The 26358-nt window shown below is 35.3% G+C and overlaps 1 protein-coding gene across 3 annotated transcripts; it reads right to left on the minus strand.

The window, feature by feature from the left end:
• Nucleotides 1-11452: 11452 nt before the first annotated feature.
• On the minus strand, nucleotides 11453-16464 carry LOC105830903 (inosine-5'-monophosphate dehydrogenase 1b). Of its 3 annotated transcripts, none has more exons than XM_012670595.3 (3): nucleotides 16384-16464; nucleotides 13481-13849; nucleotides 11453-12817 (listed from the first exon to the last, which is right to left on the minus strand). In XM_012670595.3, the coding sequence occupies exons 1-3, from the start codon at nucleotides 16399-16401 to the stop codon at nucleotides 11573-11575; spliced, it is 1632 nt and encodes a 543-aa protein (XP_012526049.1). In that variant the 5' UTR covers nucleotides 16402-16464; the 3' UTR covers nucleotides 11453-11572. The 3 variants fall into 3 exon arrangements, with proteins under 3 accessions (XP_012526049.1, XP_012526050.1, XP_012526047.1); XM_012670596.3 differs by lacking the exon at nucleotides 16384-16464 and adding an exon at nucleotides 15906-16377; XM_012670593.3 differs by lacking the exon at nucleotides 16384-16464 and having other exon boundaries at nucleotides 13481-14943.
• Nucleotides 16465-26358: the final 9894 nt, after the last annotated feature.

Genomic DNA, 26358 nt, shown 5'->3' on the forward strand with positions numbered 1-26358 from the left:
CTCAAAATTCAAGTTTTTTGGGCAAAATAATTGTTTAAAAAATGTTTTAATTAATTATATCACCGGAACTTTTTAGAAAATTCTTGTACGCGTCCGGAACTATATGAGAACTGCGTTAAAATAAATAGAACTGTCGACATTCGACCAGCATCTCATGTCTAGACCTATAAATACAAGTTTTCCATCAAGATAGTTGTTGAAAAATACTTTCTAAATTTTTTAAATTAATTAATTTTGTCTATCTGAGATGCCAGTTACACCAAATCCACGTGCATAGATGTATACGCATATGTATATACGTATGTTTTGTAACAAAAAATTTTTTTAAATCAATTTAATCATCAGAATTATTGACAGAACGTCTTTAAACGATAGAACTTTATAGATTTAGTTTTCTCTGTGGTTGTATATTCGAAATACGGTGAGATTCTATTATGTGATTTTGGAAGTTAGCATCTTATTTATAAAAATTTAATTAAAATACGTAATTCAACGGAACTATTGTTGAAACTTATTAAGAACTGTAGAACTATGCTGGATGCAAGTAATTCTGCAGTATTTTTATGAGATGCTAACTTCACACACGTGAAAATATACACTAAGAAAAAGTTTGATTTATGTGATTTTGATATAATTGCACGGTAAAAGAATTATAATTGACATATTTATTTTTAACTTGAGTAAGAAATTAAGTTGACTAAACATTTTAGTTTTTTTAGTTTAAATATCTATATATATTTAATTAAATATATAAATATTTGATTTAAATTTTAACTATTTCATGTATTCAAGATAAATACATAAATTTAATTGAAGAAATTTTATCAAGTTAAATTAATTTTTTTTTTTTCAATGTCTAATTATTATTGGTGTACTAATAATATTTATTTACAATTATTTACTTATGTAATAATAATGATAGTGTCTATAATTTATGTAATTAAAACAATTAAATACATTTTAGTTTGTCATAAAAAATGACTGTAAATTAGTTAAATTTATAGTAATATTTTGCAGCTCCTTTTTTTTCCCAGTTAAATTATAATAATTGCAACATTTTTTTCTCAGTATATATTTGAACGTTGTAGAGAAAGAGAAATCGAAAATACTGATAATAAATGCAATAGTACAAGCAACGCAAACAGACCTTACATGTTACATTGAAATTGTAGAAATTAAATATTTAAAGAACTATTTACGAATTATACCCGAATTGAATTCAGTCGGTGTCGATCGAACCGAGATACCGCTTGTAGCTGAAGTGATCTCATTTTATATCACGTTGCGGGTTTGTAAGTCCTCGTAATTAAGCACGTGGAAGAGAACGTGCGTGCGGCAACGACGGGTGCGATGCTCAAGACGATACGGGATTTCATGGTGTCCAGCTCCATTGAAAACAAACGCGCGAGTAACCAGAGCGCTGTAACGGTTAAGACAGGGCAAGGCGCTCGTGTTGTCGTTATCGGTGGTTCTTATCGCGTCTTCTCTCGCGGCTCCTCGCAACCGCGTCGAGTCGACTTATCTACGCTCCCGTCACTCACACACACATACACACAAGGGATCAGGCGTTCTCGGATCCGACACATCCCGCATCCCTCATTTTTCACGTGACGTTAATTTTTTTTTTTTGTGGCCGATGCCCGCGCGATAGTTCAGCAGCGCGTTTGTTGATCTCGCAATCTCGCTTCTAATAGGGAGCAACCCTCAGGCAATTAAACTCTCGTATGTAACGACGTAGCAAATCGACGTGATTTGTTTCGATAAGATCTCTCTTTCTCTCGACGGTGGCTGCAGCAGCCAGTTTGTTACCTTGGTGCCTCGGCAGGATATTAGGCTACTAATTGTATATCGGCCAATAGCGCAGCATTAAACTAGAAATTGCGGATTCATCCCGTGCCTTTCGACGCGATGATGACCGCGAAATTGTGGTATCACGACGGCATTGGTTCGCCCTAGAGCCACTTTAATGGGGTATACACCATGTAACGAACATCAATTACATCGAGATTACGTTAAATTGAAATCAATTTAACATTCATGAAAATTTGCGAAGAATGTGAGTCGTTAAGATTTATATTGATAGTGGAACCTTTCTTCTACCTCTGGAAGTTTTTCCCTCCGTGTTGCCGACGCGGAGAAAAACCACCGGAAATGCGTCTACACGATCGCGGTGTATCCGAGAGCACGGAAAGCCCAGTCCGTCGACGGCCAACCGCGAAAGCAATCCCGTGTTTTTGGCATCGAACACGTTCCTCGTGGGTGGTGATTTTGACGTCGCGTCGCCGTCCTGCCTGCCTCCCGGTTCCAGAGAGTAGGTCACCGGATTATATTCTTCTAATACTTCCGCGGTCTCGGGGATATTTCGGAATTCGGTTTCCGGCATCGTGAAACACAGGTCGGGCCTGTATCTGGACATGAAACTTGGATACTGTGAGACTTGGAAAGTTTATTATTAGCGGCGACTCGCGGTCGAAGGCTTTTCGGAAACACGCTTACGGATATTCGTTGACCTGGTGAATTAAGAGAGCTGGAGAATTTACGTGTTTAGCCCACCTGGCAAGCCGTCATAGAAAAATTGCGGCGAGAAAACGAGAACATCGTCCTCATTTCGAAACTTCGATAGAAAGGTGGTTCATCTTAAATATATTCCTGTCGAGAAGGATAGAGAAATGAAATAATTAGAAATAATTCCAGCTATTTGGAGTAACACTCGTCGAGAGATAAATAAGTACGATATATTAAAATAATACATTATTTAAGTTCGCGTGAATGGAAGAAACAAGTTAGAACAAATTTTCTCTTTAACACTAAATCTTTATTTTAATATATTATCACAATGTTTATTATTGAAAAATAAACTGGGAGAAATTGGAAAAGTATTTTTTAGGGATTTTATTTTTTATTTTTGAAAATTAAGGATTTATGGAATTTATTGATACTAGTTCGTGAAATTTTTCGGAAATTTTAAAATTTAAATTCTATCTTTTCTGACTAAATTATTATTTTATATATATAAAAGTAATTGGCAATACGTTTGTATTATACACATTTGCGTACATTATCTTTTGATTTTCGAGTTTTTAAAAAAAATTAGTAACCATTTATTTCAAAGCTGTATTAAATTCTCTGATAAAATTTTTAGGATTTTTTTCACCAAATTTGTGTGAATATCTTGATCATTAAAATTGACTATTAACTCTAAAATTTACTATTAAAAGAGTTAAAATTTTTTGTTTATTTTATAAGTATGCAAGATACTTGAATAACTGAACTATGACGCTGTTTTAGTTTATAGAAAATTTTATTAAATATTATTTTGAAGCCAAAATTTTAGTAACATAAATTGTACTGAACTTTAATACTTACATGAAAATTTCATTCACATTAGCACTTCAGGGATAGTTTAGTTTAATTTTACCTCAAGAACATTGTAAATTAAGTAGGCTGACTAGAAAATCAAGCGATTGAATTAGATGGCATTCGCCTCAAGGAAATCAAAAACACCGGTGACGAGACGGTCAGCAGGTGCCAAGTCTACCTCGTTTCAGTTCTTCGTTGCTCTTGTTTGCATCTCTCTTTCTCTCTTTCTCTCTCTCTCTTTCTCTCTCTCTTCAATCGTCACCCGATCGCTTCATTTCTGTCACCCCCGTACATGCTCGAAGGAAATGTCAAGTCGACGGAGAGCCGTTTCCATGGTTGCTATTTCTGCCAGGTGGCCGATGCCCGAGCCTAACCGACCGTCTGTCCGCCATTTTCCTACTCGTTTTTGGTTCAAGATTAATTAAATGCGTCTGGAAATAGTTATATGGTCGTCGAGGGGGGCGCGGAAGCGAAGGGCGCGGGCGAGGGGGGTCCTACCTAGTAGTGGACTCCACGCACGGTTGGATATCCGCAGCGCGCGATGTAAATCTTCGCGTGCGCACCTCCCCTGCCAAAAGCAATGGGAGTAAATAGTATACTTAAGTCGCGATCGAGACCTCGTGAGAATCTACAGAAAAAATCACGTCACGAAATATATCACGAAACATAATGAAATTACGTAAAAATCACGTAATTAATGACGACCAAACACGTAACAAAATGTTTCGAATTGTTACCTGATTTTTAAAAATCATGTGATTTGAAAAATTACATAATTTTTTAAAGAAAATTTATGTAATTTTGAAAATTCGTAGGAATCTAATGAAAATATCGATTAAACGGATAACAGGATAAAACTAAAAATTTTTGATATGATAAGCATAAAGTGCAAGGTGATTTATTTTGTATATATTTTAATTTGATATTATTTTTTTGACGATTCAGTACTAACGTCAATCTTTTCTCCGTCATGCGTATTTCGAGGTCGTAACAGCGGCTTGAGGGTAGGCGAGTATCGCAGAATGAAAGTGACTAAGGTTTTAGGCGATCCGAGCTGAGGATGGACCAAGGCTCTAGGACGCTGGGTCATGTTCAAACTGAATGGACCTGGAGACTCATTCATAATCGATACACATGCGTGATTTCAACCTGGCTGACGGTGCCAACGAAAATTCATTAAGCTTCACAAGCTTATATTCCAGAAATCTCCATCTCTCGAGATATCAACTCGCAGGTCAGACTATTTTTGAAGGCAGAATCCTCCTTTTACTTATTGAATTTTTACTTTCGACAATCTTGGTGCGTATTTTTGTGAGTCTTCAAGCTTTCGAAGTTAGTATCGAACGCAAACACATTAGACATCGATGATATTTATGAATGCAGAGGCGGCGTCTTAACGTCGCACGTGTTCTGAAGGGAGAGCGGTTAGGGCCACAAACCCAGCTAAAGATAGCAGTTGGAGGGGTCACTTTGCGATTCCTTCACTCTCTCTCTCTCTTTCCCTCCCTCTCTTCTCCCCCTTTTCCCCTCGTTTGCCTTTCTTCATTTTCTCGCCCTCTCTGATGCCTTTTAAGATCGCAATTTATAGAAGCACTCGGCACCTGTCACCTTTCCGTGCGGTTCACCGAGGACGCGCATATTCTGCCTCCACCTCGGCACCGGCCACAGGAATAACCGCCGGACCTCGTCGTGTTCGTGCATGGAGAAGAAATGGCGAAGGAGCGAAAAGGAGAATACCTTGAAACATTTCGTCGCATCGCTTGCAGTCTCAAAACAACAACATACGTTTGAAGCGACGGAATGTTTTCTAGAGAAACTAGAGGGAGAAACTCCACCTTCCATCACAGCCATGTTATTTTGAGGGAGATATGCGAGGATTCTCGATAAGACCAAGAATTTGAGAGGTCGCAAGAATTTCATTTACTTAAGTCTCTTTTCTAATTCGAAATTTGCTCGAAATTGCCTGTTTTCTTGATAGTCTTATCTTAATATACTCATAAATTTTAGAAAAACTTATTTATTAAATACTTAGAGAAAGATTTATACTCTTTCGAAAAAAAATCAGCATAATAAGCAAATCGAATTTTTGTTTTAACTCTATATTCTTGATTTTAATATTTTACTTACTAAAATTCGGATTATAATTTAAATAAATTTGATGTTTATGATTAACTTCGGATACTTACGAATATATTAACTTATGAAATACTTGAAAAAACAAGCAATATTTAATTTAAATAATAAACAGTATTTTCTAAGTCTTGTAGAAAAAATTGATTTTGTAAAATTATATGAGTGGTTTTTGTTACTTTACGAAGAACCATTTACTCATACACTGAGAAGTGTTCTATATTTGCAATTATATTTGCGAAATTATAATTAGAAGCTTTATTTTTATAGTTATTACAATGTTAATAATAATTTTATAGTTTCTGCTATAAAAAAAATTTATTATAAATTATGATTTTCTCTTAATGTGTAAATTGATAAAAAAATGTTAATTTGGTTAAATATTTTACCTTTATTAAATTTCTTTAGTTTAAGTATTTATGCATTTAATTTAACTATATAAAATATTTGAACTTAAATTTTAGTATTTATATATTCCACTGAAATATATAAATATTTGAGTATAAAAAATTTTATCAAGTTGAAAAATTTAATTAAATAACTTTTCAGTGTAGAAGCAATTTACATTTATTAGAGTGGCAAATTACCCGAATAAAATTGCGCTCAATTTGTTTCTCTTTTAGGGTGACTTACGAGATTTAGAGTGCGTATTTTTCTGCGTGAAATCCTCCGCAAGCGTGAACATCGTTACGCTATAACACGCGATGCCTACGACGGACGATGCCACGCTAGTTCCTGATTACTTACACGACAACGCTCGTTAGTACACGGAACGGGCGCGCGCGACGTTAACAGGAAGTACGCATCCGCGTGACCTGCAACGCGGACACGCCTGTTGTACCCTCTAAGTATTAACGGCGGCGCGTGCACGCCGCCCTACGTGATCCTCGTGCTTACAACGCGATTCCGATCGCGCGCGATCTTCCGTTCCGTAAGTAATCGCCGCGCGTTCAGGATCAACGCGCAGAGAGGAGATCCGTTCCAAGTGAGAAAAGAGGGAGATCGCTCGCCGGGAGCTCGCCGAGTTTTTTTCCGAGCTATAAAACAGATATACATATCCCGGAATTACATCGAATCTATAAGTGGACCGTAAATCAATTCGAGAAGATGATCCCGCCGTTAAATTAACAAGATTAGAAGTTTGATTTCGGCCATTTGAATCGTAAAAAGGGGTGACGTATCTCCCTATCTGTCGAGCGTCGCGCTTTAACGAAATTTATCGTTTTCTTTGGTGCGTGCCGATGCTACTCATCGCCCGATAAAGAAAGAACGAAGCGCAACGCAGTCCCTTGAATGTGCAGCTCGGACGTTGTCGATTGCAGTTCGGAGTCGTTTTGAATTATTCGCGAGCCTGCGGCGATGTGTTTGGGACAAATGCACCCCTCGTTACATATCGTTTACCATTAAAGCAAACACAGACGGCAAAAAGGCGAGGGCTTGCTCGTAAACGTGTGTACCGTGCGAGTTCAGTTTGGGTCGACCCGATGAAGTTCAGTGCCGTCATGCAACAAATGTTGCGACACGCTGACCGTGTGATGGCTTATGTAAGCCGTAGGTTTGAAACGTTTACTTGGCTGATAGAGACGTGCGAAATATTTGAATATGAAGCTTATTCGATTTTGATTTAAATCTCTATGGAGGAATAAGGAGATTTTTAATACGAATCGTAGAAAGAAATTTCTTTCGATTTAATAAACAATTTTGTTCGACTGTTGCAAAGTATATATTTCTTTGTTTTTTTAATAAATTTTATTAACTCTAAAGAAATGTATATAAAATTGACTGGAAACAAAGAAAAATATGCTTTGGAATAGTTGAACATAACTGTTGATTAAATCTAAAGAAATATCTATGTACACATTCTTGGTTAAAAGTTTGGAAACGCTTGTATTTTTTTTTGTATTGTATGAAAAATAGAGAAAATTAAAAGTTATTGTTTAACGTTTTGATTTAATTTAATTCAATTTTGATACGAGTTCAATTCTGTTAAAATTTTGTCAGTTTGATTCAATTTAAATTCGAGCAAAAATAATCAATTTTGATTTGATTTATTTTTAAAAATAGATGATGTAAATGCATTTACTTTTAATTGTCACATTTGTGTTACACAGATATTACAGATAATTTCTCATGTGTGCGGCTGCAGCCTGTAATTTATAAATGTGGCTTGCACGGTCTCATTACGATAATTGCCGCAATCGTGGTGATCATTTATAAGGAATAAAGACGAAGCCTCTTATACGAAGGAACCTTCTCGCAGGATTAATGTCACCCGTGGAAATTAAAAATGACCGACCGGTGAAACTCGTTTGCAAAGCACTGAGATATTTACATTCGCTGATGGATGGACGTTAATTGAAAATAACGGGTTTTTTCTGTTCCCTGACGGTAGCCACACGCGAAACACCAGGCGTCGTCTCGTAACCCCGATTCCTCGCGACTTTGCAACGTAACGTTGGCGATACGCGACGAGACGGGGCGACACAATCCTATTTTTGCAAGTGCACCAGACAGTTGGACGTCTCCTCCGGCCATTTCTATTTGCGTATCATAGTGAGCCGCGAGCGACGAGACGTAAAGTACACACTTGCCGCGGGCATTATTAGCGCGATGTCTGTTGTCTGCGTTCGCGAACCTTGATTTAATGGAATAATTTTCCATTTGCAGCTGTCGCTGTCTCGCAAATTTCGCTCGTTAGTGTATCGAGATTCACTCGCTTTTTCCAGACGCAGAAATCGTAAACAATTTATTATAGGTCTCTGCATCAAAATTTTTAGAAATAATTACACGTTAGATATATGTCAATATTTTGTCGTATGATTATACGGAGAGAATTTTCTCGTAAAAATTACCCTTAAAATCGTGGTAATTGTGAGGCAACGTGAACCTTTAAGAATTTTATTATACTTGAAACAAAATTTACTAAAATTATAATATTTGGCACAATTTTAGTAAATTTTACTATACTTCTAACAAAATTTACTGAAATTTTGCCAAATTTTATTAAAATTTTAGTAGATTTTGTTATAAATATAGAAAAAATCTTCGGAGTTTACGTTGTCTTACAATTACCATGATTTTAAGGGTAATTTTTGAGAAAATTTTCTTTGTGTAGATTTATGGGATTTCAAAGAATTTTATTTCTAGTATAAAGTAAAATTTTAATTACTTAACCTTTTATTTTATATTGTAATAATAACAAAAAACTTTTATAAAATAATTTGGGTTTTCTGTTACATTATGAAATAAATTTTACTGAAGTTTTATCAATTTTTAAAATTATAATAAAAATTTCTAAGACTATTTTTTAGGATAAATTTTAAGAGAATATTCTCTCTGTATATATCGCCAATATTAGATTCACAGTTATACATGTTGTGTTTAAAAAAGAGAAGATTAACACCGTTATAATTTTACTTGATTTAATTGGTGACATTTGTTTGTCGCGTTTATTTAATTAAAGGATTTTATAAATTACGCACTCTTTTTTATTCGATAGCGGGGGCTGCCCAGAATCATAAAGAAGGAACGTATCTGTCTGTTTATCTAAACTGCCGCGCAAGAAGGATCTCCCCGATAATGACGGGCAGATCCTCCGGTGTCGCTGCAGCCACAGTCCAGTCCTCTTAACGAGACATGTTACCTTAATGAAAGTTAATTTCATTATCTCTCCAATCGAGAAGATTCGTCGCCGTGTTATACGACGACGCAGCCTTTGCTTAACGGCCGCGAAGTCATTCGTGTCCGGCTTGATACCGGAGAAGCCAGCGTCCCTGTGCCTCGCGGGAGTTGGAACGCGGATCGCCGCCTCGTGCGTATTAAAAGCTAATAGCCGTAATAAAGGGCTGCCTCGGTAAGCGCGGACGGTTTGTCGTAACATAAAAATGTTGTCGTAACATGAAAATTCCGCTCCGTGCGCGCGTAATTACGTAGCCCCTCAACCCTTTCTTTACAGACTACGGTAACCCTCGTGACGATAATCGCTGGATCTAGTGTATCATAGGATCTGTCAGATGGAGAGAAATCGTAGGTTTTTCCCCTCGCCGGCAGCATTTTCTCTCTTTCTCTCTCTCCTACTTCTTTTCTTTCTCACGTTGATAACAGAGACAGCGCTCGTTTGTTATATTATTGCTCCTGTGGCTCGACTCGCCAATTTTACGACTAGTAGTTCATATCATGAAAGAGAGAGACGGAGAGAGACCTTCCGCATCTTCCTCGGCAACGTGCAATCATCCTGAATAAATTCTGGTAGTTTGCGTCAAAGAACGCACCGCCGCCGCGTCTCGCAGATTATATTTCTCCTCCGAGCGACGAAGAGAGCTACTCTTACTCCTCTTGAATTCCATTCCATTCTACCGCGACTATTTTCTCTCTCTCCGTTTCCTCGCCGTTTTCATTTATCGAGCGCGAAAGCGGAGGAAAGAAGTGATGGCGCGTGGCGTCGCGAAACCGTTCCAAGAGAAATGACACGAGACTCCTCTGTGAAGACTGCTCTGCTTTGTACGTCGGATCTAAGCCTTTCCGTTCGACGTGGAAGACAGTCTTCGTTACGGCCGTTACATTCGTTTAAATCACCGTGCCGCTTCTTTTCCTTCTACGAGCATGCTCGGTGAGGGGGGAGGACGGGATGAAGAGCGCGGGATGAAGATGTAAAACGTGCGCGGCGAGTTCTTCGCTCTTGCAAAGAAACGTGGTGAATTAACTTAGATTTCACGCCAACTGACGATTTACAAGGCAATTCCGTCCTCGCGGCGGCATGTTCCCGGCTCTCGTAACGTATCAGAGTAATTTCAACACGCAATTCACTTCTCGGCTCAGGTATACCTATAGCTCGCATCGTGTAATACTCGCAGCATATGTTCCGAGTCGAGGGCGTTCCATTCACGCACAAGTATACACACTGAAGAGAGAGAAAGTTTTGATAATAATAATAAAGTCTGAATGATAGTTAATAAGCTTTGAAATAGTTTTAATTAAATATTGTTGAAATAGAATTTATTACTTCAGTATTATATTGCTAAGAAGGGAATAATTATTGTTGATATAATTTTTAAACTTTATGGGTTTCACAATGAGTTTTAAAAGACAGAACACTACAAAAACGATGTGAGGTGCAAATTATTTATATTATATTTGCGATATTATATACACACATATATATACATATATATATAATTACATAATTGCTGAATTAACTTACTGGAAGGAAATAAGCAAATGTTAATACAATTGTGCTAAAATAGATCTACTCCATAGTATCTTGTACTTTTGATTTGAGAATGAAATATCACTGGTAATGACATATATCCGCGGAAAAAAAGTGCCATGATTGGTAATGCCGCATATATATGAATATTTCTTCCAATTTTCAACGGATTTGCATAAAGCTTGATACTCCTATACAAAAAGAGTAAACTTTCATATAAAATATATAATTATTAGGTCTCACCAGTTTTGGTGATCAACAAAACGTTGATTTTGGTACACTAGTGAACCGGTTAAGCACTGCATTACTGCAACTTTTTCGTCTCTTCACTTAACTCGGTTTTCTTTTTTTTTTTGTTATCTTTTTTACCTCAAATGTCATACTGGGTTATAAATGTACCCCATTCCTTCCCAAGCATTGTACAGATGAACTGAAATCAATATTCTATATGGATCTTTGTTTTTTTTATGACGAAGACAATGGTATAATCTACAATTATATTAATTAACATTAAACACGTTAAAAATTAAGCAAAATGAAGTTGAACAAATTGCAAAAATAAGTTTAAAAAAATATTTTTTCGTCAATTCTTAACTAATTTAAAATGAACGAAACAGTTTTGGAAAAATTAAAGACAGATTTAGAACGAAAATAAAATATATTTTAGATATTATTTAAAAAGTATGATTATTATTTTGACAAATAAATATTGAAAAAACAATTTAAGAAAAAGAAAAAATGCAAGGGCACAATTAATTTTTTTATTTCGTTATAAAATTAAAAAAAATGTTTATTTTTTAAATATACATTTTGTTACACTGATTAAATGCAGGCACTTTTTTGCGTGACACGTGCTTTATGAGTTATTAATCATAATTAATAGAGTCTCTTTTCGTAAGAAAATAAATTATGTACGTTGCCCTCCTGTTGAGCTGCATGCGTTCTTCTTTCAAATCTTAATTCTCCGCTGTACAGCATAGATCGTAGAATGGTAAGCGACTTCGCTCCGATATCTTGGCAACCGTGTTTGATCCCACAAGTTAAATAAGGCAGAAACTTAAGCACTGAACCCTTATCCACTATAGAGCCGCTAACACCTTGTGCTACTTTCAGCTTATCCATTTCATTATGAAAATATCTATTCATCGCTGAACCTTTGGAGTCTTTCCTGTCCATGGCTTCTAATGAACCCATTCCTCTATACTTTTTGAGTCGGACTCCATCTCTAAAGAAATACTCGCCTGGAGCCTCGGATGTTCCAGCCAAGAGGGAACCCATCATAACTGTACTAGCACCTAAACTGAGTCCTTTGATAATATGACCAATAGATTGAATACCACCGTCCGCTATGACGGGTATTCTAAATTTTCTAGCGTATTCGGAAACTTTGTAAACGGCTGTCGCTTGCGGTCGTCCTGTTGCCATTACTTCCTGCGTGATGCAGATAGATCCACAGCCCATTCCGACGCGTAACGCATCAGCTCCCGCTTCTATAAGATTTTTGGCTTGCATCGCCGTGACGACGTTACCGGCGATAATTTGTAAATTCGGATATTGAGATTTGATGTATTTGATCATATCGATCTGATATTTCGAATTGCCCTGGGACGAATCCAACACCACCACGTCCACGCCAGCCGCTATGAGCAATTCCAATCGATGTTTGTCCATTTCTCGCGTTCCTATTGCAGCTCCCACCAACAGCTGCTTATTCTCGTCCTTGCTGGCATTCGGATAGCTACGGTTCTTCTTCAAATCAGTTCTTGCCATCAAGGATACCAGCTCACCCCGTTCGTTGACGATGGGAAGCTTTCCTTTTTTCGACTTCTCTAATATTACATTTGCCTCTTGCAACGTTACACTAGCTGATGCGGTGATGAGATCTTCCAGGGTTGTCATTATGGAGCTAAGTGTCTTGCGTTGATAATCGGGCAAACGTTCGAGAAAGTCGATATCTCTAGAAGTTACAATGCCTAGCAGTTTACCGCCGACTTTGCCCGTGTCTGTGATCGGTACTCCGCTAAAACCGTGTTCAGTCTTAACGTTTAAAACATCGTTAACTGTATGATGTGGAGCCAACACAATTGGATCCCTAATAAAACCATGTTTATATTTTTTTACCTGTAAATAAGAGACATGACATTATTTAGAAATTCAAGTGTAGTATACAAAAAGCTTTCACTAAATATTAAAATTTTTTTTTTTAAAAAGGTTAATCAGCAGATTAGTAGCAGAAATTAAACATATTTTGCCAAGCTGACAGTAAATTGCAGAAACCAAACAAGATCTGTGCAATATAATCTAACAGCAAAAACTAAATAGAATCTGTTCTGTCACTGAATACAACAGTTGCAAGACTGCCGCTAGATTGTTTTATTTTTTGCATGTTGTAAAATTTATTAGTTTCTCTATATAACTAAAGTTTGTATAATCTAAATTTTAATATATTAAGATTTTTGTAGTATTTACACGTGCATTTAGCGTGAGGCATGATAAGTCTAATAAATCTCGTCTAGTTTAAAATAATTTAAAAAAATGTAATTTTTAGTTTAAATTTATATATTATCAACATTTTACATTACAAGAAAATAATCGAAGAAATTTTATTAAAAAGAGAAAATTTAAAAATTCCAAAAAATTTGCAGATTTTTCCGATTTTTTTGGTAATAAACATCTTATAATACACAATTTCGAAGTATTAGGAAGACGTACAATAGAGTAAAAAGTTTATAGTTATTTCACGAAATTTAAAAAAAGCGGTTAAAGAAAAATATCGATAAATACCTTGTGCACCTCGTTAGCTTGATATTCGGGGGTACAATTATTATGAATGATACCGATCCCACCGGACAGGGCCATAGCTATAGCCATATCAGATTCAGTAACGGTGTCCATAGGTGAGGACACGAGCGGTGCCTTTAGCATAATTTTTCTGGTTAACGGTGACAACAAATCAACTTCGTCTGCGGTGAAGTCGATGTATCCCGGCAATATAATAAAATCATTGTAAGTGAGGCCATCACCCGCGGTGAATAGTTGTGCAGCCGACAAGCCGTCGTCTGGTATCGGCACGTCCGCCGACTTTATATTTTCCAATACATAATCTGCCATAGTTTTTTTGTTGCACCTTCTAATAGACTTGTTAATCTGAAACTGTTTCGTAACCTCATTGCTATTTTTTTTCTCGATCATCCTGATTTACACGACTCAAAAAAAGCTATAGAAACAAAAAGTAAGAAACACAAGAACACTAAAGCGCTTGTATGCTCATGCACCGTGTGCACGTCATAGAATAGGAGTGGGCCGGGTAGCTGATGTTCATCGATCAATTAAAATAACCGATAGTGTTTTCTCCATTAATTAATGTTTTCATCCGATTTTATTTTAACTCGTTATGAATTAGATAAATTTTTATGAGTCCCTCAATTTTCCAAAAGAGGTGTAAGGTACTCTTATTGTGATTTTATGCGCCATTTAAATGAGCATTTTGCGAGCTGGTCATAATGAGTTCTTTAAGAATATAACGTATTCGTTTCTTTATTTTTAATTAATTAATGTTCGATTATTTTTTCTCAACATCGATAACCAAGTTTTTTTTAACTAAAGCCACCACCACCCAATCAGTAAAATATTTAACACTAGATTTACGGACTTCACCTATCTCTATGGATACGCGTCAATTTAACGCGTGAACAATACCGCACATTTTCTTTAAAAAACAATTTATTTTATAGAAAGCTTTGAAGAAAATGAATTTCGATATATACTTGTTTCGTTAAATAAAAGTCAGCATAAGTAAAATTTGAAACGCGTCAAAATGATACATCCCATAAATCTAGTGTTGTAAAATATTTTTTATATTAAAAAAAAAATGCGAAAAAAACAATAAGTTCCCATTTTTATTAAAAAAAAGTTTGAACAAATATTTTGTTAATATTTAATAAACATTACTTAAAAATTTTAAATTTTTAAGAGACAGTTGAAAGAGATGTGCAGTGTTAGGATGTGTGCAGATAGAAACTTGTCCAAGATTGATATTTTTGTTGGTGCAAATTTGCACCCGTGTGAGGTTTAAGGGTTAAATTATAGTTCAATTTAATATAATAGCGTTTTCGAACGGCCTGAGTTAATCGCTCTGGAAGCGATTAATGACGTAAGACTAATCACAGCCACTTTTTTGAAAAATGAAATAAGTATCCAATATAGATGAAAAAATGTCTTTTAAATTTCTAAAAAGTTCTAGTTAAAGTAAAAAATTTAAAATTAAAGTTAAAAATATTATCTACAAAAATAAAGAAACGAAATACGTTGCCTTATTTAAACAATAATTATTTTTTTAATAAGGCAACGTATTTCATTTCTTTATTTTTGTAGATACTATTTTTGACTTTACTTTTAAATTTAAATTTTTAACTTTAACTAGAACTTTTATCTACAAAAATAAAGAAACGAATACGTTGCCTTATTTAAAAAAATAATTATTTTTTAAATAAGGCAACGTATTTGTTTCTTTATTTTTGTAGATAACACTTTTAGCTTTTTTAATTTTAAATTCTAATTTTTAAAATTTAAAATTAAAAGAGCTAAAAGTGTTATCTACAAAAATAAAGAAACGAATGTTGTCTTATTTAAAGAATTTTTATTGACTTTATGGTTTTTTTCTGTATATAGAAAAATCAATAGAAAAAAGCTGTCCTGTTTTATCGATTATTTTGCTTATTTTCAGTTTACTAATTTTTTAATTTTATTTACAGAATTAAAAATCCTTCTTCACAATCAAAGTACAGACGGTAACATAATACGCACGTAAAAATTTTGTACAAAAAACGAAAAAAAATTTTAATTTCATTTACAAATTAAAATTATTTTTTGTATAAAATTCTTACGTACATATTATGTTACCGTCTGTACTTTGATTGTAGAGAAGGATTTTTAATTCTGTAAATACAATTAAAAGATTAACGAATTAGAAATAATTAAAATAATCGGTAAAACAGGACAGGTTCAGCATTCTCTTAATACACTCAAATAGAAATGCATCCAGAAAAATTTCATCATTATAGTTTTAAAATATAATGTATGATGTTATAATTATAATTTGAATCTAACTTAAAAAATTTTTAGTTTTTAATTTAAATTTAATTTACAAAGAATTATTGAGAAGCATGCACCGCGCACGTGCTCTCGCCAATATGGCGCGCTGCCGTACCTCTGTTGCTACCGAATGTTCTTTTGTAACCTCACCCAGGACCACGATCTTCGGTGAGCGCGTAATTATTGCGACACGACCCGATATAACAAACACAGCCAACGAGAATATGCGGTGATAGTTCGTCACGCTTGGGCGTCGGTCGCTTACTCTAATCTATAACCACGTGCGCACCCAGGCACGGTGTGCTTTCACTAACACTAAGAGCTCGACCCCAGCACGTGAATGCGTCCTGCTGAGGCTTTACAATACTTTATTTGACGGGCAACCTCGCTGATAGGAAAATCCCATGCTACAACGACTATCTCGCTCTCACTCGTTCTCAGTCCTCGAGACACTCTATCGCCCGTCTTTCGGACGACCGGGACTTTGGTGTTTCTCGGATGATGGCTGGCACGGAAGACGGAAGAGATTGAGCAAGGATTCGCTCGATAGCGGATAGACCATCCCCACGCAGGGCTGTATTCGGAAACATTACCTGAGTTTCCCCTACCATTGACGTAAAGTAATGGACTGCGTGATCCCTGCGAAGAGCCCTTGAAAAGTGTTTCGGCAGAAACAAAGAGGAGTTATGATGTGGGTCAATTGCTATCTCTGTCTAGCGTTCTTATTGGCTGCTTTTGTTATTGTCCAGTAAATATCAGAAAGGTATCGTCAAACAAGGCGAAGTGTCCAAATGGTTATTAAAATATATAAATAATAAATTTGACGTTATGAAGTAAACACTATCGTTGAATAAAGATCGTTAACGCGAAAAATCATTAATTACGGAGTATACAAGCGCCCTGCTATGCTATTGGTTAGACAGAAACAGCACTTGATCTCTATCAGTCGCTGTTCCTCTCTCGGTCGGATATATTTTCTCTGCCATACTTTTTTACGTCGATGGCTCCCACGTATCGTTTTAAGACCATCACACAATGCCAGGCAACAGGCAATAAGAACAGGAAATAAAGAGAGAAAGAGAAAATATTCTTTCTCTCTTTCATTATTTCTGTTCCTATTGCCTGTTGCCTGGCATTGTGTTTAGGCCCTTAACCTTGTTCGTTGAATGTGAAATAAAATAATACCCGAGAACACACTTAGGTGATGTTTCTGAACACAGTCTAGGGGGATGCGTTATCTGGCTGCGCGTGGCGTTAGCCAATCAAGATACGCGCATCGTGTCTCGTGACAGCTCGCGGGCAATGCCGTATGTAAGTTTGTCCTGCGGGATGTCTTTTAATTGCGGGGCCCTTAAGCTATCTCTCGTATCAGTTATATCTCTTAGGGTCGGTTGTTCCAACTTCTTGGTAAACTTGTCTATCAGATAAATATATGTTTGTCATTATTTATTTAAGAAAAGAAATGAAGATAGACACATGCTTACCTGGTAGATAAGTTTACCAAGAAGTTGAAACAACCGACCTCTAATGAAGTTTGTTCTTCCGGGACCAATAAAATTCTTTATTTTATTATAAAGCTTATAAACTCTATGGTTTTGATTGGTCAGACAACCGCACTGAAATACAGGTATACTGATCACTGTCAAGTTAGCAGACAAATTAAATATTTTTGAATTATTCTTTTTTATATAATTTTGGAATTATTTGGGGATGTTTAGGAAAAATATTCAACATTTGGGAAATAATAGTTTTTTTGTTGTTAACAAATTGTATTATGCGTGAAGTTAGCAGGTAACAATTGTATCTTATGTGATTTATGAATGGAATCGATTAAAGATTATTTAGTAAAGACATTTTGTTATTATTTTTATTTGGGAAAAATTATTTTGTAATTCAATATATTAGATTTATACATATTGCGAAAACGAACAAACCCACGTATAGTAAAATAGTAAATGTAGCACAATCCGTGTATGTATATACAGTTAGTTACTAAAAGGTTGCAACAATTTTTTTTTATGAGTTTTAAAACGTGACTCTGCTCGTGGAGCGGTTGAACATAATTGATTAGATCCTATGATTCACGTGTTGGTTTCAGGTTCACTATTAGACGGTACATTACTTTCTGAAGCAGAAAAAACTGTGAAAACGGTTAGTTAGCTAATGCTCCATAGCGAAAACAAGACAATGGAATGTGGAAAAAACGTAAGGAGATATGAACAGCATTTCGTATGTTAAAATTGGCATTCTCTGTAAGGTAATAAAAAAATTTATTTTTTTTGTACACATTTAAGGTATTACGATCTGAAATGAATATATAGTAGAAGATAATGTCAAGCAACTAAGGGATGAAAAAGGAGCTTTGGTTAGATGAAAATTCTAGACGTCTATTTTAGCAATAATTACGAACAATAGAACACTGTTGGAAATTTTATGTTTATTTTAGATCTTTTTTTGAATATTTAATGGACACTTGAAGTTATGATAAATGACTATTGGATGTTTGTCGCATTTTATTTGATTAATGGTTCTGATGTTCAGATTCGAACGTTTATTAGATATCTTATGGACGTCCATGTGCTATTTGAGTTTGTACTTACTATTGTTGATCAATTTAATTTAAATAAGACCTCGAAATTTGATCACAAAGTCGAAATTATCGAAATTTTATCAAAAAATTATCGAAACTTGAAACAAGAGCGAATTGAAATTGATGAGTATTTTGATCAGTTTTTCAATAAAAATTTTCAATGTTGAATAGACGTCAGTTTGAGCCGTTTCCCGCTAAGAACCAATCAGGGTTGTTGAACGGTTACTATTATAAAATAAAATATTACAAAATATATTTGATTATATTAACTGAATGTATTTAATTGAAACTATTTCACCTCAAAGCTTAACTATTATTTAGACTTTATTATTAATATCAAACTTTTTTTCCAGTGTAACTTATGCGTGAACGCTCTTGACTCGGAACATACGCGATTACACGATGCGAGCTATAGATATACCTGAGCCGAAGTAAACCGCGTTTTACGGCGAGAGCGAGACGTGCGCGACTAATCCGCGATCTCTTCCAACGTCGGCCGAGCAAAGGATTGCACTACCGGTCTAAATTCGCGTCTGCGTAAATCATCGCGCTCACGCACGTGCGTGCCCGCGGCCGCGCGCTTATACTCCGTCATGTCTCCGTTTCCATCCCCTCGGGCTCGCGCGAGTTCTTGCGCGCTTGCCTCGTCGGAAGATCGCGATGATATCGCGTCGTGCGTCTTTCTTTTTTTATCCACGTGGTTAATCCCTTCGCTGTGCCCTGCTTTGCATTATGCGCGGGAGTCGTCTATTACGAGTTGCGTGAAGCGAGATTATACGTTGCGTTGTGCGAGCTGTAGTTGTGTATAGTTTACAATTGCAAAACACCCGGCGGGCCTTAACGAAGCCGCTTTGCAATCTATCCTTTTCTTATAATGATTTTAATTTTTAGTTGAAACTTTTTTTTAACATTTGACATTCAACGTTTTCGCTATCCATTTCCTTAATCCAGCGTTTGATTAACGCTCGCAGTGATTAATGGTTATCAGTGGCGACGACAATAACAGCTGATAATGACAATAATAACGCGTAATGAGCGTTGACTCCGGCTCCAGTCATGCAGATGCACGTTGCGATATTACCGTGAAGAGGAGAGACGATGATCGGGTACGCGTCGCTCGCGCGGCGTGAAAAACCAAGGGGGGACGGATTGAAAGTCCAGGTCGAGGAGCTCTCGCGTGCGCTTTAAGTGCAACCGGTCGTGGCACGTGAGCGGTGCGCACGCACGTGCGTGAGCGCGATGATTTACACGGTACGCGGATTTAGAACGTACCCGTCGGTTGTTTCTTAAGCGTGCGTGCGTGCATGCATGCGTGAATGCATAAGCCCGAGCGTTGTCGTGCGCCCAATATTTTAAACGGGCGTTAAAAATAACGTTACCCCATGAGGTAAAAAAGCTCATTATATAATATATGATATCTTAAGTAATGCATCATTAAACTCCGTTTACTGCACTGGAAAACAGAGTTTGGTAGTAATGATCGATAAGCCTAGGTCTAGATGATAGTTAAAAATAAGCTATTACGTTTTGAAACAGTTCAATTAAATGCTTAATTATATTAATATAATCAAATATTTGTTGATACTTTTAGTAACCGATTGGTCACCGTTATTAGAAACATATGTTTCATTACTATTAATATAATCTTAATAAATATTAATCAAAAATTTAATTTGAATTATTTTACCCTAAAGCTTATTTATTATTAAATCTTTTCTCCAGTTTGGGAGAGAACAAAGATGATAATAAAGCTTTTGTGAAATAATTTTAGTCAATTGTTCTGATTAATTGTCCAATTAGTCAATATAATTACAGTCAAAGATACATTAATTTTATGATTAATGTAATTAAAATCAATTGTACATTATTTACGCTGCCATTACTATATTATCAATTATACGTTTTATTTTTTAATCATTAAACACTTGGTTATTATTATTATGTTTGCTAACAATTATTAAATATTGCATTAATATGTTATTAATGCAAAGTATAATAAAGTTTAGCAACTATTATATATTTAGACCTTTCTTAGCGATTTAATTTCAAAACTTGCCATACAAATTTTGAATTAAATATCGCTTTTAAAATTACAAATTTTATATATCTTTTGAATTATTTAGAATTTCTAATTCCGAGTTAAGAGTCACACGCGGTAATTTTACACTCGAAAAATCGAACAATTTTATGTGTTGAAGTAACAAATAATTTTGGATTATTAGCTAGATCTTCGAAGATACCGGTTACTTTCGGATGAACGATGTTTCTCTCAATGTATAGATCTGAATCAAATTCAAGCGGGATATTCAGTCGTATTTACAGTCGGGAAAGTGTATTTTACTCCTCTTTTTTTTTGCCGCGTTTTTTTTGACGCACCGCTGTTCTTTATAACGAGCATACTTTTTCTTCGAGCGAAGCCCCCTTTGGTACTCGGAAAAAGGAAGCGATGTTAATGTCGCGCAACCCGGCTGCTAGACGATGTGGCCATGGAGGACCTTGCCCGTCCTCCTCGTCTGCCCTTCGTGTATTTGAATTTAGAAGAATTTAGTTCCAGGAAAGAGATTGCGAAGGGTTTCGTCAGCAATCCATTTCCACGTGCTGATCACAATTTCGCGTCACCCTAGCACAAAAAACACCGACCCTTTAAAACATCTCTTCTCTCGGCTAGATGCAAAATTATTTTTAGGTTTTTTTTTTTGATTGAGTGTAATATAAATCTTGTAACACACTGCAGTATTTTTTCTATATAAATAGAAAAGATAAAAAATTTGAATTGATTCTTTGAATTATTTAAGTAATATTTTGTGATATTTGATTTGCGTGTGTTGAAGTTTATTATTTTAACACAAAATACAGCGAAGAAACTAATTGCCTGGATACAGAATTGTTAAAAGTAAGGTCATTTTATTCTATTTACTGGTCTGTTATTAACATAATCAATTCAAAAGATGCGTTTAATTAAAATTGTAACAAAAAACGGCGTTGATAATTCGATTTTAAATGAATAAGAAAATCTTATATACTGCATGAAATTAATTCTAGACACGGATTATTTTACAAATTAAGAACATATTTTTGGTAGAAATGCATCACTGACAAGATTTTTCACTTTTAAGTTTCTCTAAAAAATTATAATACTTAGTAAATTTCTAGCATAAAATCTCCAAATATTCTATGTCCGGACAATTAATTTTATAACTGTATATAGATGATAAAACAACTACTTCTAATCAATCCATTTCAATGGCTAATTGCTTTGTAAATTTCTAAAGTATGTAGTATCCATATTAATATGCATCTGGTAAATTAACTGTATTTGAATAAAGTTTAATACATATTTTCTATTGAATTGTTCAACTCTACTGTTTCAGTTAAATCGACGATATTTTGAATAGAATCTGACGACATAGGAATGATTTAAAAAATAATTGGGCAGAATTTGACATTACGAATTGAACAATATATTAAAGTTATTTAGATTTTTGGAAGATAACGAGAAGTTTCATTAAGATGTGCGAATGTTGAATTTTGATAATTTTTCACACGTAAAAGACGTTTGGGTGGAAAGAGACTAATAATACCAACGTACCAACGCTTTAAGTACATTACACCGTAGCGACATTTAGCGCGGTAAGGTCGTCGTTCCCCCGTGCGAGCTATTCTCTTCCATCGTATCATCGTGCTCGTTTTGCCCATGGCAACCAGAGGCATAATGAGGGAGGCGAGAATAGTCCTTAGAAAATGAAGCAAGGAGACTTGCTTCGGGAAAAGAGGCCTCCTCTCCTCGGGTGTCGGAGGAGAGATGACTGACGAACGTCGCTAATGAGACAAGAGCGCGTGTGTTCGGTGTTTTCCTCCTTCCTTGAACGCAAACCTTTGAAAATTCGGTTAACAAGGCTCAGGCGAACAACGGGAGATCTTATCTCCTCCCTCCCCCCTGTTTCGCTTCCAAATTCCTTCAGTCACAAGTCCCCTCGAGTTCGCTTTTCTTTTTTTCTTCTTCGCCATAAAGAAGCGCGAGAATTAGTCGGTGCAAAACGCGAGACGATTCTCTCCGCAAGTTATAATACTTGTAGCGCGAGGTGGGAGGTATTTTCGCTCCGCGCGTATTTTTTCTTGTGAGAAACTGCCGAATATTCGGCGGCCCGGGCGTTTTACGACAGCGCATAAAGCATATGAGCGCGCGAGTTCCTCTCCCTGCGCCAACATCCCCGGTAAAATGGGTGTCATTTAGAAATCAGACAAAAAGGAGATAAAAAGGAGATGGATTCACTTTAATGTCCCAGCGGGATGAAAAAGATCCGCCGTCGTGGCGATCCCCTTTTTAGACGCTCGTCGGCGCTACCGCGATTCCTCAAAGAACGAGAAGAGACGTTCGTTTGGTGTACATCGTTCTCCGAATAATATTCCGTCTTCCTCTCCCATCACCCGTTCTCCGATCCACGAATGTTTGATCTCGCTGGAAATAGGAAACCGGTGAACGCGCTCTCGGTTTCTCTGTTTGACGTTTGTCCGACTAAGGGTGCCGCTTGCGGTCGACACGCACCGTTCATATTCAATTACGCACTGTGTACAACTCAGATTTATACGACGAAAACAGAATTTAATCTTTTACTAAAACGCATAAAAGAAATTTTTTTAATCTCTGTAAATTTTCCATGAATTTTGTTCTATCTTTTTTTGTTGTAAATACTCGAAATTATAACACAATTTTTAGGATTGTAATTTTACTCTTTTAGAATAAAATTAGGGCAGCAATGAAAAAGTTTATTACATATCCTATTTCCATTACAAAAATTGTATAATTTTGATTTTTTGAAGTTTGATTTTTTGAAGATCTTTTATATAGTACTGAAGATTTATCGGTACATGCAAGAAAATAATATGCTTGGCCTGTAGATAAAGAGAACACGAAGTTGTAGCGATAGAGAACACGAAGTTGTAGCTATACCACTTCACAGATAAAATATATTATTCAAGACTATGTGTTGGTACGTCTTGCGTGTGCACAAATCAATTAAGATGCAAACGATTCATCAAGCATATTAAAGATGTAATAAATAATTGATAATTGAAAAAAATGAAATGTTTGCCTTTGTTGATGATAGTTATCAAGATTTTTATTATTACTAAAATTAATTTAACGATTGCTACGTATGCGATAGTTAGTAGAAACTGAATAGGCAGAATCGTGAGATCGATTTTCAGTGCTTCTTAACATTCAACGCGAAAGCTCGACTTGCACACGGCGCGATTATGCAATTATAAGTTTCGCATCGCGTAGCTACGACTCGAGCGAACGAAGGCCGTCTCGCTCGGATTCGATTAATCGGTCGACACGGGCATTACCTCGGCTGTGGAATAATTCATGTATCCTCGTGAGATGCGTTGCGCGCCAACGACGCCGACGTAGAAAATCGCAGCGTCGATCTGGCGGCGCCTAGTCATCGAGAAGATGGGTAGATCGATCTACTCCGCGATGCATACCAATCGATGCGTCCGGAAACTTGGATACGACGCGCCGCCGCCACCGGCCTTTGTCTTGTATCTCTATGTTCGCATGTGTTCGCTCGATCTTGATCCCTTCCCCGATTTGCATGTCAGGCAAATTAATTTCGAAGCGATGTACGTGCGCTAATTTGCTCGTGTTGCGCTCGCGTCGCATTAAATGGCGAGTTTCAGTCTTCCTTAAGTAATAATCAGAGTTGTCTACACGCAAGTAATACTTGGGGATACGAGTTAGGATTTCGTCTTGAAGCAGGAAACAAGAGGTCACGCACGATTTAATATAGCCAATAAAATTTATTAACATTCTCTCATGGGGTTCTCGGGGGGGGGGGAGGGGGGGTCAGTTTTTCTGTATATACATACATAGTGTAGGTGGAAATATATAATATTAAACAGTCGTCCTGGATAACATGCACGTCTAAAATGGAGAGACGTAAGAAAGATGTCATTAAGTCATCTTTCAGACACGTTGTCTAACGACATCATTAAAACGCCTATATTCCAATTTTAGACCCGTGTATTGCCCGGGATATATTTCTTAAATTTGCGGCTTAAAATTTATTAATAATTTAGCACTCTAAATAAATGATGTGGTGTGATTTTAGCCACCAGTCATATGGATTTAACAATATTTGTTGTAAATCAGGGTTGAGAAGTAACTCGTTATTTATAACGAAGTATAGAGTTACTCTTTCTTGATAACTTAACTAGGTGTCTTTCTATCTATAACTGTAATTCAATCACTTTTTGTAAATAATTTAATAGAGAAAAGTTAATATTAGCGTAAGCTTTCCAAAATGGCACTCAGTTGTTTTTGGGAAATTAGACAATACATACTCTATTGCACTGCAAAATATTTAATCATTATAGTAACAAAAACGTGCTCTGCTTAGATAATTAAAGAAAAATCCAAAATTTATACATTTGTTTTTTCTATTAAAAATCTGTTAAAAACGAATCTACAATAACTTAATCTAATCTTTATATGTGTATATGTATAGTCTAAATATTGTGTCTTGCGGAACAGCATAAGGTATAATCGACAAAAAAGTGTTTTGTGTTGAAAGGCTTCTATGAATGCTCATATGCATTAATTTTTAAATATTATGTACAAACTCGTGTTAAAGGAGAGGAAAACAATGTATCTTATTAATCTGTTTTGAGGTTCAGTTTCTCAGATATTCATTTTTGGTTGTGTTACGAAAACATCAATTATTACAAAATATGAGACAGTATTATAAAAATTACTACACCACACTGTAAATTTGTATTATATAATTTTGTATATAAATTTCGCAATGATTTTTTAATTTGTTTTTACACATTTGTGTATACACTGTAAACAAATTTATGACATTAAATTATTTTTACTTGTATACTGCAAAATTATAGACATGAGAAAATTTACAACTATTATAGCGGGTCTCAAAATTACTCATTATTATAATTATAATTTTACAAAAATTTTTTACAGTGCATCTGATAAAAGACTCTTTCTAGTTTGTATTTGTTTTTATTTTTAGTTTTTGTTTAAGAAATACTATCAAAGTAATATGCCACTATTGGCGATTTTTCCTTAGTACACGTATTTTTAGACTTACTTTATATAATTATTTTATATATTTTAGACTCGTCAAAATATGGTCTACATTCCGCAGAATAAAGATGATAAATCATCTTCGCGAGAATTATATAACAATTAAATCTTTTTCTTTAAAATAAGATCATTATTTTTTCAGATCCTTTGGTTTTTATAATATAATCGTGGAATTTGAATTCGTTAATTTTTATAAACTGAAAAATTATTGATCTCTATACTTTGTTAATGTATTTTAAATACATATATGCGTGTGTATATATATAAATTAGAAAATTATTTTATTTTTAATATATTAAATAATGTTTTTATTTTTAATAATTTTTGTAATTATGTGTTACTTATTAGAATCAATAATTTGTAACGATAACTCGTTTTTTAAATGAGAGATAAATCATAACTTTTACAAAGTAATTTTCCCAATCCTGATATGTAAATAAATATATAAATATAATATAAAAATAATGGAAACACTAATATGGTGAGAATTACATAACATCATTTTTTAGAGTGAGTGAGCCAGTATAATCCGCTTGATATTTATGGATTACATTCTATTCGTATTTTCAAGACAGTCGATAAACACTCATATACACGCATTGTATGCCCATATCTGACTAGGTTCAATATCGTAACATTATAAATGAATGCGTTACTAACGATAAAACTGACCGTCTTTAAAATACGAGTAGGACATATTTGTATCACAGTAACATATCTAATACATGTTACGAAGTTTGTACTCGATCTATGACGCTAATGTACAAAATGCGCTTTATTACATTTATAGGGTGTTTATTACCGGACAAAACTGAGAAACCTGGATTTTTCAGAAAATTTTTTTTAAATCATGGATTTTATGGGTACTAAAAA

Source organism: Monomorium pharaonis, chromosome 7 (assembly GCF_013373865.1).
Source record: "Monomorium pharaonis isolate MP-MQ-018 chromosome 7, ASM1337386v2, whole genome shotgun sequence".
NCBI classification, from domain to species: Eukaryota; Metazoa; Arthropoda; class Insecta; order Hymenoptera; family Formicidae; genus Monomorium; species Monomorium pharaonis.